Source organism: Gouania willdenowi, chromosome 16 (genome assembly GCF_900634775.1).
Source record: "Gouania willdenowi chromosome 16, fGouWil2.1, whole genome shotgun sequence".
In the NCBI taxonomy this organism is placed as follows: domain Eukaryota; kingdom Metazoa; phylum Chordata; class Actinopteri; order Blenniiformes; family Gobiesocidae; genus Gouania; species Gouania willdenowi.
Genome location: NC_041059.1, coordinates 3,233,581 through 3,246,587, shown reverse-complemented (window position 1 = coordinate 3,246,587; position 13,007 = coordinate 3,233,581). Strand labels below are relative to the sequence as shown.

Here is a 13,007-nt window from a genome sequence, read left to right as displayed (position 1 = left end):
GAAATCAAGCCCTGCTTTCAGTCCTCGACTCTTGCCTTTCTCTCAACAGACCTTTCTCATAATAACAGGAAATACGCAATTGTAGTGTATGCAGACTTCCGGTAAAATGTAAACACAGCAGAAAGCCGGAATCAGAAATGGATCAGAGAGTATACACAACTTCTTTCACAGATTTGCCAAAAATTACCTTTGCCGACGTGGCAAGAGTTGTGGAGGAAAACTCCATCACCAAGAAGAAGAAACTGGATGAAGGATACAAATATTTTCACAAAGAATTTGTCCATAAGTATCAAGGTAAGTAATGTCAGAGTGCATTCAGGATAACTGTTACTGAAATGTTAACTAGAATGACAAATCATTAGTGTGTCCGCTACACAACAACATAACTAGGGAATTAGACACATCGATATGAGGCAAGGAATGCCGTTTACATCTTTAACTAAGCTGTGGCAAAATACTGACAAACTGTTACAGTGATTGAAGAAGACAACACACTTCTCTACCATAAAGACATAACGTTAGCATTTAAGGAGGTAGAATTTCTTATCTGCGGGCGGCGACGTTGCATAATCTTGGTCCTGTTTCAAAGCTTTCTATGCAATCTCTTTTACCTAGACTCCTACCGACGTTAACTGCTTCTGCTTTTGGAACCGCTCATACACAGACTCCCTTTTTCCTTTAGAGGTGTAATTGTTCCAAGGAATAAGGCTCGGGACAGACTCTGGTTTCGAGCGGCGAACAATGATCCCCAAGACGTAGTCTTCTGGTGTAAAGTGTCTGCTGCAGACATTGTACTCCCCTTTTTAATTGTAAATGTTGGACCTTCATCCTGCCGAATAGCCTGAACCCATTTTTGTCTAGCTTCATCGTTAACAGGGGAGGAGTGGAATGATAGATAAGGCTGCTTTTGGACATTACAAGAACAGTCCGGTACGCTACAAGAACTCTTGCTTGTTGCTTGTTTACCCATTGCCCTGACCACAACAGGAAGTAGGTTTCCACAACGAGTGCTTATTTTCGGTACAAAAAACGGAAGTTGTGAGAGAGGTCTACAGTTGTCCAAGTTCTACCGGTACCCTGTAGGTCAACAGGACCGATGGCGCGCATTGTTAACCCAGGCCTCGACCAATAAACCGATCTGATATGGAAGTCATTGGAGTGATAAACATGTTTAATTTGGAATAGCTTTTACGTCCGATGCCCTTCCTGACGACATACTGGCTTGTGCCCTCCTTAAGGTTGTATTTCCCCCTAAATTCAATACAATTCAACTTTATTTATATAGTGCTAAATACAACAATGATCATCTCGTAGCGCTCATCACAAAATATAAAACTGTTTAAAAAAAAACAACACTTCCACATGAACAAGCATCAGTTACGGTGGGGAGAGAAATCTCTCTTTATTGGGAAGAAATCTCCAGCAGAATTCTTTTTAATCAAAGTTAATACTAGTGTTTGAAGTATTTTCAATCTGCTCCAAAATACCTTTTTTGGCTGATATGCCTAAGCAATCCCCCGCCCAGAGCCTAAAGAGAGCCGGAGATTGGCACCGGCAGACCCCCGCGACCCTGAAAAACAGGAACAAGTTTGTCTGAAAATGGATGGATGGATGGATGGATGGATGGATGCCTAAGCAATCACTCACAAGAGAATGTCCCTTACCAATCATGGAAAACTTGATGCGAATGTTTAAGAGAGCTTTATTTTTATTTAGAACTATTTCAACATTTAGATGAATCGCAACTGAACTAAAAATAGCACTTTTTCTTTCACAAAAGGAAAGAAAACAACAACAGGCAAAACTGACAATTAAGACATAATTACATGATCAACCAAACAGTTTCGCTCCATTGACATCAAATTGTTATAATTATTACTTTTGATCTATTAAATTCCATGTGCCGTGTGTGACCTGGACATGCTGACATGCTTGTTAGTTGCCCTTAAAGCAATCAACTCCAGTGTTTTCTACCACATACTGTGGATGGAGCGGCTTCTATCTTTGTCGTACTTTCATTGATTACAAATACAGTTTCTGGCAGCAGATACTGAATCTACATCGCAGCTAGACAAAAACATTCATAAAAATAACATAGTAGAGCCTGTGATCCCCAAAATAAAGGTCCCAGGGAGTGGAGACCCCCACTGTAGATGAAGTTGGTTGAACACAGACATGAACATTGAAGAACAGTCATGTGGAGACAGGACCATCTATAAGGGGGAATAAAGGGGAGAGTTTTTTGGGGTCCATCCATAAAGTCAGTAAAATGATGGTCCATTATTGTGATAACCACATTTATTTATTCATCTGAATAATATCCACTGTTATCCAGGAACGTTTATTATTATTATACAGTAGTCATCTTAAAGATGGAAATGCTTGTTTCAATCAGAAATAAAATGGGTTAAAAGTGACCAAAAAAAGTGGTAAAATGGGATTTTAAAATCCACAAAAATTGGTTAAAAAGTTGCAAACAGTGGCAAAAAATGGACAAAAAAAAGTGGTAAAAAGGGTTCATATTGTTAATATAGATTTTAAAGTGGCAGAAATGGGTAGATAATGGGAAATAAAGGGCATGATAAATTGTGAATGTGGTTAAATTGGCAAAAAAAAAAGCATTAAATACAATGAAAAGAGGTTAAAAGTTACAATAATTGGTCAACATATGTGACATTAGGTGGAAAAGTGGTGGGAAGGGTTTATAAGTGCTGAACATGTCTTGAAAGTGGAAAAATTGTGCAGAAAAGGCTTTGGAATTTGATGTAAAAGTGTCATTAATGGGAGTAATGTAGCAAAATGCATTAAAAAGAGCAAAAATGTTGCACAAAAAAGTGATAAAAATAAGTTTTTGAGTAGTTACAGAAAAAAAGTAAAAATGGGCCCAAATTGTTCAAAAAATATGTTTAGTTTGTCTTGCAACCTCAAGGTTGAGAACCCCTGCAATAAAGTAACAGTACCTGAGGAACTTACTTTTAAAAGTTATGCATTAGAGTATTAATTACCAACAAATGTTATAGCATTACAGTATCTTATTAGTCCCAACACTGGTGTTGAAACCATCATCTCTTACTATCTGATATTTTTTGAGCAGCAGCATAAGAGATGAAAGCACACATTTGTCAAATAACCCAACCAAGTCTGTGACACACCCAGTAATGACATTATAATAAACACTAGATGCCCTTTGTGTTGATAATGACAGGTTGTACTGTACTGGTATTTAGCTTTGTTTTTAGCTGTTTCCTCGTCACACAGCCAAACCTTCTCATATGCAGCTGAGGAACAGACATAAACACATTCTCAATGAACTAAACTGAGACTTAACTACATCTAATTAGATTAAATTCTCCAACTAATAATAATTTTGATTTGATTTGTTTATTTTTTTGATAAAGACACTGACAATGAAGGGCATTTTTTTCCTTTTGATCATCTTGAGTATTTCAGCAGTTTTCCTCTCTGATTTGGTAAGTGTATATACATTATTTTAAACTCTTAAACTTTATTACTATTTTCATTTCCAGGCTTTGTTGCAGTTTATGGTTTTTGTATGATGACAATTTGCTTTTTTATATTAACTGTTTAGCACTTAATAGTAGCTGCAGATAGTGACTGTTACGAACAGTGCCTAATGTATGGTAGTTTTTTTATCATCTAAACTAAAAAACTAACTACATTTTATTTCATTTTTAGATTGAACCAGACACTTTTGGTAAGTGGGAAAACATTTGTTTGTAAATATTTGATTTTGTTTCCTTATAATTTGTTTTTTGGTGCTCTTTTGTAGAAATTGGTGAGGACAAAGACATAACAGACATAAACAAAGGTAAAAGCAAGCATCTTTTGTGTATAAAATGTAATAATTTATTAATTTAATTTAGCGTTTTATTAGTAGGCTTATTATCTTTCTTTTTTCTTTTTCTTTTTAGATTTTATGACCGGTGATATTCTGGAGGTGAGTAACCTTAAAGTGTTTGCCATAAAACATATCAAAATGTATGCATTACATCTCTATGTTTTGGGCCACATTTTGCATGGTTTTACTGCGTGTATTATTTTTAGCCAATCATAACAAGGAGTGCGATTATAAGTGGGAAGCTGTGGACATCTCCAGTTCCTTATGTCCTCAACAGTAACCTCGGTAAATATATTTTAATTAAGATTAAATGTTACACTATTCTGTGAATATTAAAGGCCTACTTCAAAGATCAGCTCTTTGTCTGTTGCTCATCTGGGGACTGTGTGAACCACCACTACATCAGCACCAAAGAAAAAAAGACTCACCCGTCTGTGAAAAGTTAACTGTGTAATCTTTCTTTGTTTGCAATACTTGAACAATGGAAGAGATCAACGCCAAAGGAGTCATCCTGAAAGCCATGGAGCAGTTTAGGTTAAAGACCTGCATTGACTTCAAGCCAAGGGAAGCAGAAACATATTACCTTTCCATCCAAAATCTAAACGGGTATGAACCTTTTTTGTTTTCAAATAATAAAGTAATTACTACAAATAAATTAATGGTGCAGTATGATATTTTTCACCCATCTCCATTTGTTCTAAGAACCCCAACAATATAGTATTTGAGGTTTATTTTCCAAAACTCGCTTGTTTTCCATAGTTTTAGCCTCTGAAAAGTGACTTTCTGAGCAGTTCTAAAAACGGGCTGTTTTGGGGCCTATTTATGCATATTCATGAGTGGGCGTGTCTGTAGATGCAGACTTTTTGCGAGGGGGATCAGTGATCACCACAGCTATTTTTTTTTTGCTATCCACACACTTGTTATTCCATTCATTCATTTTCAGACCCTCTTGTTCCTGTTTTTCAGGGTTGCGGGGGTCTGCCGGTGCCCATCTCCGGCTCACACTGGGCGCTAGGCCGGGTTACACCCTGGACAGGGTGCCAGTCCATTGCAGACTCTTGTTATTGTTTTCAGCCATAAAACTGCACATTACAGTAAAACACATTGTTATTTGGTTATTTAGGCGACTATTGTGATTGTGAGTCAGACGAACAATGTTTCAGAATGTGTGTGCACCGTGCAGAGTAAATCAGCTGAGTCAGCTGCTTCAAACATTTACCGGAGCTGCTACGTTGCTTTCTTGTCATCATCTACTGATTACAGGAATGGTCCATTCAACGTGAAAATCCACTGTTTTGTCCAACCACTGCATCGTATTGCGTCAATATAACGGGTACTAAAAATGCTCCAGATGCCACTATTGCTGCCCACTGCTCCTCAGGGAGGGGTTAAATGCAGAGAACACATTTAGTGTATGTAGCTTTATATACTGAATATGACAAAGTATATTGTATATTAAACCACAGTGTTTGTTTTAGCTGTAAGATAGTTTAAGAGGGAGGAGCTCACATTCTTATAGGGTAGGAGGAGCCAAGATTGTCAGGAGGATGAGTTTCCGCAATGTGATGTCACGTAGTGAGAAAAATCTAACTGGCCCGTTTAGAGATGACTTTGTACAAACTGTGGAATAACAAGGGAGGGAGGAATGAAGCTAAAGGAATGTACATCACTGTAGCAAAACCATTATAAAGTAAATTTTTCATAATACTGCCCCTTTAAACTTGTCTTTGCCAAAAGTTACATAAAAGGGTGATTTCATTTTAATGATTGTTAGGATTCTCCTTCCTTCAATCTTAGCATTTTGAGAACTGATGATTTTATAACTCTAAGGGACCAGTAATGATACTGGTATTTTCCATTCCAGATGTCAATCATTCGTTGGACAACAGGAGCCTGATGGACAGATGCTTTCTATTGGACAAAACTGTGACACAGTTGCCATTGTTGAGCACGAGCTTCTTCATGCACTTGGTTTCTACCATGAACAGTCCAGATTTGACAGAGATGAATATGTAACAATTATAACAGAGAACATCGAAAAAGGTTTGTGTATGCATTATTTATGATGTCCAGACTGTAGATTGAAAGCTGCTGGGTTGAAATTTGGAATATTTTTTGCTGGTGTTATTTAATATATTGGCCACTGGCCTGTGAATGGGTGAATGAGCCGATATTGTAAAGCTGGTAATAAAGTACAATATAAATCCAGCCCATTTACCATTAAACTTAATGGAAAATCTGATGCACTTGTATGAACCTCTGGTACTTGTGTAGCACACTTCTCAGCAAAGAAAATAATCAAAGAGAGGAAGATGTCTTCATTTCTTTGTTTATCTATGGGAGCAACAAGGTGGTGGGAGGCTGAAGTTCTGGTGTTCAGATTATAAACAAAGTATTTGGTTTTTGATTCGTTCCAAAGCTCAGTTGCGTGTTTGGTGAACATAAGGAAATTAAGTAAACTCACCAAAGTTAATATAAACATGCCTTTGTTGTTTTTGTTACCTGTTACAAGACACCTGGTGCTTCAAAGTGATGTAATGTAATAGACTCATGGCTTTTGTTGTGTATGCTTCAGGTCGTGAACAGAATTTTCGTATAGTTGAAAGTTCACAAAGCACCACCAACGGAGTGGAGTATGATTATTTATCAGTGATGCACTACGGCGCAATGACGTTCAATAATGGAACTGGTAATACAATTAACACCACCGACCCAGCGTTCCAGGATGTGATTGGCCAGAGACTGGATATGAGCCCAAGAGACATTTTGGAGTTGAACCTCCTCTACAGCTGCAGTAAGTGAATGAAGACACAAGGGAGTTTTTAAAAAAAATAGATATTAAAGATCTAATCTAATGAGATCAGATTAAATTAGAAATCTAGAGACATCTATAGAGTGTACATTAATGTCTGTACTTCATGCTTTTTGATTAGATGGATTTCTGTTAAACCCAGCGTTGCTTTAAAAATTGTATTTCTAAATTTAAGCACATCTACAAATACGAACAGACGATAGGAACAAACGTTTAACCAATGCTAAATTGTGACAAGGACTGTAAATAAACAAGAAGTGATTAGAAAACTTCACTGTAAAAACTGTTTCACATTTTTATCTTCTAATTTTTATCTGTTCATGACCCTAAAACCAGTGTTCTTCTCTCACCTCCTCAGACTCAACCATTGCCTTTCAGATGTTCTGTGGCTTTATTAGTGGAAGCACCTGTAACATGACCAAGTGTTCGCAGAGTGAACTTCAATGGGAAATGGTGACGAGTGTTTCTGACGGTCCAGCATCTGACCACACCTATCTACCCAGTGGAAGTGGTGATTCTGGTATGACTTCATAATGTCTACTATCAATATTAATTCAAAAGTAACTTCAATATAAATGTATAACCTCTGTCTTTGCACTGATTTGACCATCTTTTCAGTGGAAGGTGAGGGTTATTTCATGCACGTCAACACAGGGTCAGGCCAAGAGGGTGACTCAGCATGGCTGGAGACCAATAGGATGAGCCCCAAAAGGGACTGCCACATCCAGTGTCTCCAGTTTTACTATTACCACAGTGGAAATGAAGGAGACCAACTGAACATCTGGATGAGAGAGTTTGATGATAAAACAGACACTAAAGGAACTGCCCGCCTCATGGGACAAATTACTGGTAATGTCAAACTTTTCAGTAATCCTCAAAACTGATTTACCATTGTTTACAAAAGAAGAAAAAAAAACTTCCACACTGAGAATATAGTAGTTAGTAATTGGCAAAGTATTTGCATTATTTTCTCTGAATAGCTCATAGTTAAGGTTCAATTTGATCAGACAGAAATCTAGGTTTAGTTTCTTAATAGTCACAAGCCACTTCTGAAACAAGGGGTCAAGGTCGGCCGTCACTTGTTCTGCTTCCCCGTGGTCAGCATCTTCTGCAATGTATTGACAATGTCTCCCCGACGAGCATGTTTCTTTTTCTCCTGGCAACTCTACAAAGATTCGTGAAGAAAGTGACCTGACCCAACCTCAAGATATTCTTCCAATGTTTCTGGCCATTGATGATATACTGTAAACAAACATTTTGTCTCTTCTTGAATGTAGCAAACACTTCCGAAACAAGGGGGGATTGTAGGCCGTTGCGTGTTCCCTGCTACGTTCTCTAGCTAGTGGGCGGGATAACACTACAGACAGGATGACAGCACTAGAGATGATAAAGAAACCTTCTTTTGAGGAAAAACGACAGCTTTTAAAAGTTGGGAGACCAACATCTGAGCTACCAGACCTTCAGCAAATGTTTCTTATTTCCACAGTGAATGGAACAAAAGGAAGGATTGGCTTTGTGGATGCTCCTCACTGAGGCTGTTCTGAGTTGTTGTTACATTTTCTTTGTGTTTCTGTGTTTCCAACACTAACAAAGGATGCGTTGCCGTGTCATGAGATATATCTTATTGGGAGACTATGGAGGCTATATTAAATAATTGTTTGTTTCTTTAATGGTATTTTACGATGTTGATTTTGTTAGATTAACACTTGCCAGCAGAAACATATAAAATTGTCATTGGTGTCGACATTGGTCGTCCCGATTTGCAACACCCTGCCTACCCAAACCTAGTGGTCATGACACGTCACTGAAGGATGCCCAGTTTAACTCTTACCAGCAGAAATACCGGTCGGGTTGCTGATTGAGTAGTCCACAATCTGACCCGTGTCACAGGTTGGTTCATTTTGCAATAGCAGATCAGCTATTGTCTGTCAAACTTGTATAAAAGCTAAACATAAAACAAATACATGTAAAGTTCACTGTGAGCAGGAAAGTACAGTAGAGTGAAGAATACACTGTATTATGAGCTGTGTTTCCATTACCCTTGGAAATGCGCAAAATCTAAATAGTGCAATAAAAACTGGTCATGGTGTCACGGCAAATTTGCAGTTGACCTCATTTGGAGACATGATTTATTGCTCTGGTTGAATGATGGAGTCCAGGCGAGGCATTGATGATTTTATAAAAAAGGTTTATTATAAAACTAAATAAAAAGGAGTACAAAGATGGACAAAATTAGTGACCGCCCCGGGCGGACGTCCAATGACAGAGTGGCACAGTTCTAACTCATCACGTATATTTCCCTCCTCCCCCCAGGAGATAAAGAGGACAGGGTGGAGGTGAAAGAAGAGGGTGAAAAGAGACAGTTTCTTCTTTGGGTCAAAACAACCAGTTCTCTGGTATCTCCTGATTGTCGTGAGTGTTGGAGGTGTGTGCGTGTATGGTGTTTGTGTGTATGAATGGATGTGTATTGGGTGTGTATGTGTGACTATGTGAGTGTGTGTAGGCATGTGAGTGTGTCATGCCTCTGTGTCTGAGGGGTAAGATGTGTTTTGGGAAGCTGACCTCGAGAAGAGAGCAGAAAACATGAGACAGCAGAAATGAAAAGTCTCAACTTAAAGCCTTAAAAAGAATAAGGTCTATGAGTAAATATGTTAATAAACATAACTAACAATTTTGCCCTGACAATGGAAACGCCTGAACTTTGAAAAAACACTCAAATATGGCTTAAAAGTTTTTGCGCTTTCGTGAGGAATTTCAGACATTTTGAAATTAAAATGTGTTGCAGAAGCTCTATGGAAACACTTTTTCAGCAAATACACGTCACAGAACGTGACGTACATGGTCACATGATGTGACGTACATGGTCACATGGTCACCAATTCTCTCCAAGAAAACATGGCGATGTACGTCTAGACAGAAGAGGAGACCAGGATATTTCTTAGCATTATACTTATTATAATTATTAGTGCCACATTAGATGTGAAACTACAAAGAAATACAGAGTGTTATAAGGAGGTTTGGAGCGTCCATCTTTCTGCAGCGAATTCTCACGGGATGAGATTTCACGGGAGTTACGAGGCTCAAAGCGCAATTGTACTTTGTCGACATTTAGAAATATCACTTTCATTTTGCAAAAAAGTGTAATGGAAACACAGCTATGGTCTTCTTCTTCTTTCTTGGTTATTGGAGTGTTGCAACCAACTTGAATAGGTGCATATCGCCACCTACTGTATATGTTTTCATTTCATTACTTTCAACATCAGAGGTCAACCACATTAAATGATATGTTGTTATTGTTTGTTGCACTGTACTGGAGTGTGTCATCTACATCTGGTTACTCATCTGTTCTGCATTTCCCTTTGCGTTCTGCCTATTGCATCATGGTGGATTGTTAGCATCTTGTAGTACATTAACAGCTAATAGCTTAACATTGTAAGAAGACCAGATTTAGGTTGTAGAAAACCTCTGATATCTTGCTTTAACTTCTTAGGCTAAGTGATAAGAACTAACCAGACTTGTCTCCACAGGTCCAGCTACATCTCACTGGAAGCTTCACCATGTTTCACTGAATGCCACCAAGCACTTCCAGGTGGAGTTTGAGGTTCTCAAAGGGACTGGGAACTCCACAGGTGGCTTCTCAATCGATGACATTAATCTGTCCGACACACAGTGTCCCCATGGGAAGATGCAGATTGACGATTTAGAGAATCGCTTAGAAAATGAGCGTAACAGAACCATCTTATACAGCCAACGTCAATACTCTCCAGACGGATACGCTTACCGAGTGGCGGTGATTCTTAATTCTCAGACATTTCTGGGACTCTATGTGCAGCTTGTGTCAGGGGTAAACGATGACATGCTGGAGTGGCCTTGTCCATACAGACAAGTGACTTTAAAAATGTTGGATCAGAACCCAAACATTCAGCTGCAGATGTCCAAGCAAATCACTTTCACTACTGACCCAGAACGTATCTTCAATGGTAAGATTACAAACACAAAGGATTGCTGAATGTATTCATTCTACAAACTTTAAAGTTTTGCATATTGTGTGTTCATAGGTCTGTATCTATATGACAATCCTCGTAAAAATGGATCAACATTTATTGACGAGAACAACGAAGTAGCCTATGGCGGATTTCTTTCAGGCAGAAGAATTTTTCTCACTCGTGATGACTTGAAATTTCGAGAGTTTATCAAGGGAGGTTCAGGAATTTTCACATTTAGCTTTGAAGGCATGTGTTTCCTCTAAAACATTTACACTTAATATATGTCAAATGATTTCCCATACAGAGGTCATTCTAATGTTTTTTTGTGATTCATTTTTGATAGATATCAATCCTCTTTTTTTGGGAAATGAACTTCCGTGTCCTGCTGTGGAACCTGTGACGATCACACACAGTCACAACGATAATGATGACGGCCCATGTTTTACACGGTAAGAACTTAAAGAAATACAAACCCTGAAAAAAAGCTTAGAAACAAAAAACCCGCCATTACGTGATGCTTTTATTTCACCACTCGTCTGCCTCCAACAACAACTCAAGAATTTGATACGAATATTTTCACCTATTATTTCTTGTTGATTAAAATAGCTCAGTTTAGAGTTTAATTCAGTTTAGAGGGTACCTGCAGCAATTTTAAATAAAAGATAAGGTTCACTAAAATAAAATATGTAGCATGTTAAGGTTTTTCTTTTATTCAGACAACTTTTTTCAGGAAATTTACTTTGATTTCTTGACATGTTTTGACTTCTTCCTCAGAGGCGTCTGCTGATTTTATGTTTTTCTGTCATTTGTGAATTATTGTTGTGGTTTTTTCTTTTTTTTTCCTATAGTTTTTGTACATTTTTTTTGTATTTTTATGTAATTTTGTTGTTTTTTTGTGTGTTTTATGGGGGTTTTTTTTGTGTTTTTGGGTCAATTTTTGTTCTGATTTTGTATATTTTTGTTGTTTTGTGAGTTGTAGTCATTTTAGTGTACTGTTGTTATCCTTTTTCTTGTATTTATTTGTAATTTTGTATGTTTTTTTCTAGTCATCACTCCTCTATATCTGTTTAAATTGATCAAATAGCTAAAGCATATCCTATTTACTAACTTGGGGTGCTCTGCAATGTTAGAAATATATTATAAATAAAATTACAGAAAGCCAGTAACTGTAATAATGTAGTAACAAATTAATAAACGTGATCCTGACCATCGAAGAAACAACTTGTGTGGTAATAGTTTAACAATCATATTAAATAGAGCAAGTGTTATCATTAAAATGTGTTCAATATCGACCAAACTCTCGTCACTGCAAAAGTTCAATATCTTCTTATATCTGTGATTCAGTTTTTTTATATTCACATCACAGGATGTTCACCACTATTGATCTGCCTCCATCAACAACCTCCGAGAAGTATTTATAGTTCATTTCACATTTTATACTTTGATGAATTCCCTATTTTTAAGTGTTTCTCATCTATTGTATCACAGGGTTCACACTTCCTCATCACCTACATTAACAACAAAGGACAAAAGGTATTATTTCCTTTTTTTTCTTGTTTTTTTTTACATGAGGATCTTTACATTTTTGCTGCTGATCAAAGAGGAGGAAATGTTCACGTAGATGGAAGTTTTCTCCCAGTGTGTCACGCGTAGATTACATTATTCTAATATGTATTTCTCATTCATTTATTTTGTAGGATGTTCACCACCACTGATCTGCCTCCAACAACTGCCTCTGAGAAGTATTAGAAGTTTATTTCACATTTTACACTTTGATACATGCTGTTACACATAGTGCATTAATGTATTTTATTCTTTAACAGGATGTACAACACCACCTCACCACCTGCAGAAACAACAGAAGGCAAAAGGTATTTTGTATGATGTCATTCAAATTTAAAGGGGACATATTATACCCATTTTTCAGATTTTAAAATGGTTCCCTGTGGTCTAAATGACATATCTGTGCTGGGGTTTGGTCAAAACACAACATGAATCAAGCAACAGAAGAGGTTTAATACCCTGTATAATCCAGCTCTTTCAAAGCGCTCCGTTTGGGGGGTGATTCAGATTCCGAAAATTTTATTTGTCCCCGAGGGGTAATTCAGTTTCAGTTACATCCCGACCAAGAAACATGAAGTATAATAACATATCACATGGGGGACAGGTACGGGAGTACTGCAGCGCTCCGTGTCTTAGATAAGAAATATGAAACAATGGGTGAGAAGAAGAGGTAAAAAAAAGGCAAAATCCAAACTGGGCCCTTGAAGAAAGGGGCGGAGTTTGGGATCATGAAAAAACTCTTCAGCAAACATTGCGACAAAAACCAACAAATAACATTCAAATTCAA

The 13,007-nt window shown here is 37.5% G+C and overlaps 1 protein-coding gene across 9 annotated transcripts in view; it reads left to right on the top strand.

Annotated features, from left to right (window-relative positions):
• The first annotated feature begins 2,847 nt into the window (after positions 1 to 2,847).
• Positions 2,848 to 13,007, top strand: part of LOC114477920 (meprin A subunit beta-like) — a 34,895-nt gene continuing 24,735 nt past the window's right edge. For 5 of the 9 annotated variants that reach the window (XM_028470628.1, XM_028470631.1, XM_028470627.1 and 2 more), the window contains exons 1-17: positions 2,848 to 3,470; positions 3,697 to 3,715; positions 3,791 to 3,829; positions 3,933 to 3,958; positions 4,066 to 4,144; positions 4,348 to 4,465; positions 5,724 to 5,902; positions 6,435 to 6,653; positions 7,030 to 7,191; positions 7,290 to 7,520; positions 10,199 to 10,651; positions 10,730 to 10,903; positions 11,001 to 11,106; positions 12,024 to 12,068; positions 12,146 to 12,190; positions 12,355 to 12,399; positions 12,481 to 12,528. In XM_028470628.1, coding sequence (XP_028326429.1) covers positions 3,408 to 3,470; positions 3,697 to 3,715; positions 3,791 to 3,829; positions 3,933 to 3,958; positions 4,066 to 4,144; positions 4,348 to 4,465; positions 5,724 to 5,902; positions 6,435 to 6,653; positions 7,030 to 7,191; positions 7,290 to 7,520; positions 10,199 to 10,651; positions 10,730 to 10,903; positions 11,001 to 11,106; positions 12,024 to 12,068; positions 12,146 to 12,190; positions 12,355 to 12,399; positions 12,481 to 12,528 — 2,051 coding nt within the window. In that variant the 5' untranslated portion in view covers positions 2,848 to 3,407. Of the gene's footprint in view, positions 3,471 to 3,696; positions 3,716 to 3,790; positions 3,830 to 3,932; positions 3,959 to 4,065; positions 4,145 to 4,347; positions 4,466 to 5,723; positions 5,903 to 6,434; positions 6,654 to 7,029; positions 7,192 to 7,289; positions 7,521 to 10,198; positions 10,652 to 10,729; positions 10,904 to 11,000; positions 11,107 to 12,023; positions 12,069 to 12,145; positions 12,191 to 12,354; positions 12,400 to 12,480; positions 12,529 to 13,007 lie in introns of those variants that run through there. The other 4 variants (XM_028470633.1, XM_028470630.1, XM_028470632.1 and 1 more) reach the window with 3 other exon arrangements.